The sequence below is a fragment of the Cryptomeria japonica genome, chromosome 6 (assembly GCF_030272615.1).
Source record: "Cryptomeria japonica chromosome 6, Sugi_1.0, whole genome shotgun sequence".
Classification (NCBI taxonomy): domain Eukaryota; kingdom Viridiplantae; phylum Streptophyta; class Pinopsida; order Cupressales; family Cupressaceae; genus Cryptomeria; species Cryptomeria japonica.
The window spans coordinates 76922617-76925771 of NC_081410.1; the positions used below are offsets into that span (position 1 = coordinate 76922617).

At 33.0% G+C, this 3155-nt stretch overlaps 1 protein-coding gene across 1 annotated transcript; it reads left to right on the forward strand.

The window, feature by feature from the left end:
- Positions 1 to 1034: 1034 nt before the first annotated feature.
- LOC131064149 (3'-N-debenzoyl-2'-deoxytaxol N-benzoyltransferase) lies at positions 1035 to 2464 on the forward strand. The gene is made up of 2 exons (XM_057998178.1): positions 1035 to 1472; positions 1562 to 2464. The coding sequence occupies exons 1-2, from the start codon at positions 1035 to 1037 to the stop codon at positions 2462 to 2464; spliced, it is 1341 nt and encodes a 446-aa protein (XP_057854161.1).
- The last annotated feature ends 691 nt before the right edge of the window (positions 2465 to 3155 follow it).

Genomic DNA, 3155 nt, shown 5'->3' on the forward strand with positions numbered 1-3155 from the left:
ATCAATGACTGGAATAGGAAATGTATCTTTGATGGTGTACATGTCGAGAACTCTATAGTCTAGACGCATATGCCATGCTTCATCCTTCTTATGCACCATGACTACTGGTGAGGAATAAGCACTTAAGACTTTGTTTCATAATTCCTGCTTCTAGCATCTCTTGAAGAATCTTTTTAATCTCTTTTTTGTGCATGGGTACCTGTAAGGCCTGATGTTGGGTGATTATAATCCCTCTTAGGTGAATGTACACGCTTAATTTAAGGTGAGTGGCCAGTCAACTGAAGACAGATAGAGATGAAGATAATGTGGTATTTTTCAGAAGTCTGTCCTTTCACGTTTGGAAATTTGCAATAATTTCATAAAAAAAATTATTGCATGGTTTGGTGTACCTAACTGCACTTGGAACTCTATTGAATGAATCAGCACGTTCTATTGAACAGAAGTAGCCTGATAAATCTACTTTTGTTCAATAGACAATTAGACAAATAACTGCAAAGAAGAGAAAACTGACCTAGGTACTCGCTACAGAGGTGACGTTCTGATATTGTCCACTGCGCTATGATATCTGCTAGAGACGGGTCGTTCTGAAATTGGCATCACAAGTGAATAAAATTGTCTTCTCCAGGAATCAGAATATTTCTGGAATTTTATGTAAACCCAAGTCAACACAAAACAAATCTTTCATAGAATAAATATTGAACAAACATCAAAGAAAGCTAGAAAGAAATTATAGAAGAAAAAATCTGAAGACAATTATGATAGTTATCTAAATTTGGAGACCATGTTTAAACAATGATGTAATGAAGTTCGAACTCCGTAAAGAAGGTGAATGTCTTTGTCAGTTGTTAACTAGGTAAACCCTAGTTAACACCAAACATATATCTCCATAAGATTACCATTACAACTTCACATCTAGAGTCTTCTACGGGGCTTATATATACACTACACAGCAAACCTTGTTTGAAACATCACCATTTGCATACTGAATCCTTTTATGCAAACAAGGCAAGTAAAGAGAAGAGGTTTCCATTACAATGGAGAAGGCAGGGTTAGCAGAGTTTAATGTGGAGATTGTGGAGAGTTGCCTTGTGCCACCATGCCTACCTTCGCCCAGAGGGACTCTCTATCTCTCCAACCTTGATAACCAGCCAGCAATGAGAATGGCCTTTAATACGTTGCTTGTATACGAGGCTTGTGAGCATGTTCTGCCAGATCCTGCCAAAACAATCCGAGAAGCTCTGTCAAAGGTGTTGGTGTATTATTATCCTCTGGCTGGGAGATTGAGAAAGAAAGAAGATGGGAAGCTTCAAGTGGAGTGCACAGGAGAAGGTGTTCTCTTTGTGGAAACCATGGTAGACAAGAACCTTTCAATCCTTGGAGATTTGGAGCAGCTCAAGCCATCATTTAAGCAGCTGCTTTTTAGGTTCCCTTCCAATACATCTATTGAGAATGTTCATCCCATGGTTCTTCAGGTAACATTGGTTTAAAAAAATTATTTGTGATGTTTTATAATATGTTTATTTATATCATATAGTTTTTTTATTGATCAATTTTATTATAGGTAAACCATTTCACATGTGGAGGCTTTGTTGTAGCGGTGAGTTTCCACCATAGTGTATTTGATGGACGAGGGGTAGGGCAATTTCTTAAAGGTCTTGGAGAGATGGCTAGAGGACATGTAAAGTCATCTATTGAACCAATATGGGATAGAGAGCTTCTTAAACCAAGGAACATATTAGTTCATGACTTAGAATCCATTGAAAAAAAAATAGACAGTACATCTCACTCAGAGACAGCTCCAATATATAAAGAATCAATTCAAATGTCTCTTGCCTTAGACTTTGAGACGATAAAATATGTGAAAGATGGAATTATGTCAGAATGTTTGGGTATTTGTACTACATTTGAAATTTTTGCAGCTCTGGTTTGGCGAGCAAGGATCAAGGCACTTGAATTTCCACATACTCAATGTGTTAGTATTTACTTTGCAGTAGATGTGAGGAGATCATTTAATCCCCCACTGCCAAATGGATACTATGGAAATGGTATTGTTGCTGCATGTGCACAAGCTATTGTCCATGATATCATAAACCAACCACTTTCATATCTAGTGAATATTATAAAGAAAACAAAGATGTCACTAACTAACAAGTATCTTAGATCAATAATTGATACAGAACAATTTCCATTAAATGTTTATAGCAACAAAGCTAATACAATTTTGAGTGATTGGAGGTGGTTGGGATTCAATGAAGTTGACTTTGGATCAGGAACTCCAGTGAATATATATCCTATGCACTGGAATGAGAATGGATTTAACTTATCAAATGTTTTTCTCTTCCTCCATTCTTCTAAGAGGATAGATTTTGGATTTAATGTGATAACATGGATGCCTCCTCAAGAATTCAATTTATTTGAAATTGAAATAGAAGCCATCACCAACAAATATGCTATGAATGGTTAGGTGATTTATTTGTTGTCTGTTGGCTATTGGTTTTTTGTGTCTAGCTTTGTGACAATGTTTTGTAAATAGGGTTTTTGGGTCCCTTCAAAACCTCTTTTATCTTATAATAAAAAACAAATATGTTATGAATTGTTCTAAATATTAATGTAATGGTTAAACCTTGTCATTTTTATATAAAATTTTGGACAAGGTCATGGCTAAACTTTTTCAAAGTAAATTAAAATTTCTATATTTCTACATAGAATCAATAAAAATATAAAGTGGTTTGGATAAAGAAAATAAAAAAATAATGCTTTTAAATTAAAGTCAATTTTTTTCAAAAAAATTTATGCACTAATAAAATTTTGAAAAAAAATTCTCAATTTACTTTGTAAATATATTTCCTTCTTCACATTACCATTTTTCTTTTTTTTTAATCTTAAACATCGATTGTATTAGAATGATTGTTTATAATGAGTTTCTTCCATCTAAATAATTTATTATTTTTATGTACTAAAATTGTAGTAGCTGATTGTTTTTAGTAATCTTCTTTCATATAAACAATTTAACATTTCTATGTAGTAAAGATTTAATGTTTTATGATGTTGAAATTAACAGATTTAATAAAATACTTTAGATTTGCATAGGTAGACATAGAAGTATCAAGTATTTAGATATTATAATTATATAGTAATTTTAATTTAAAATATAA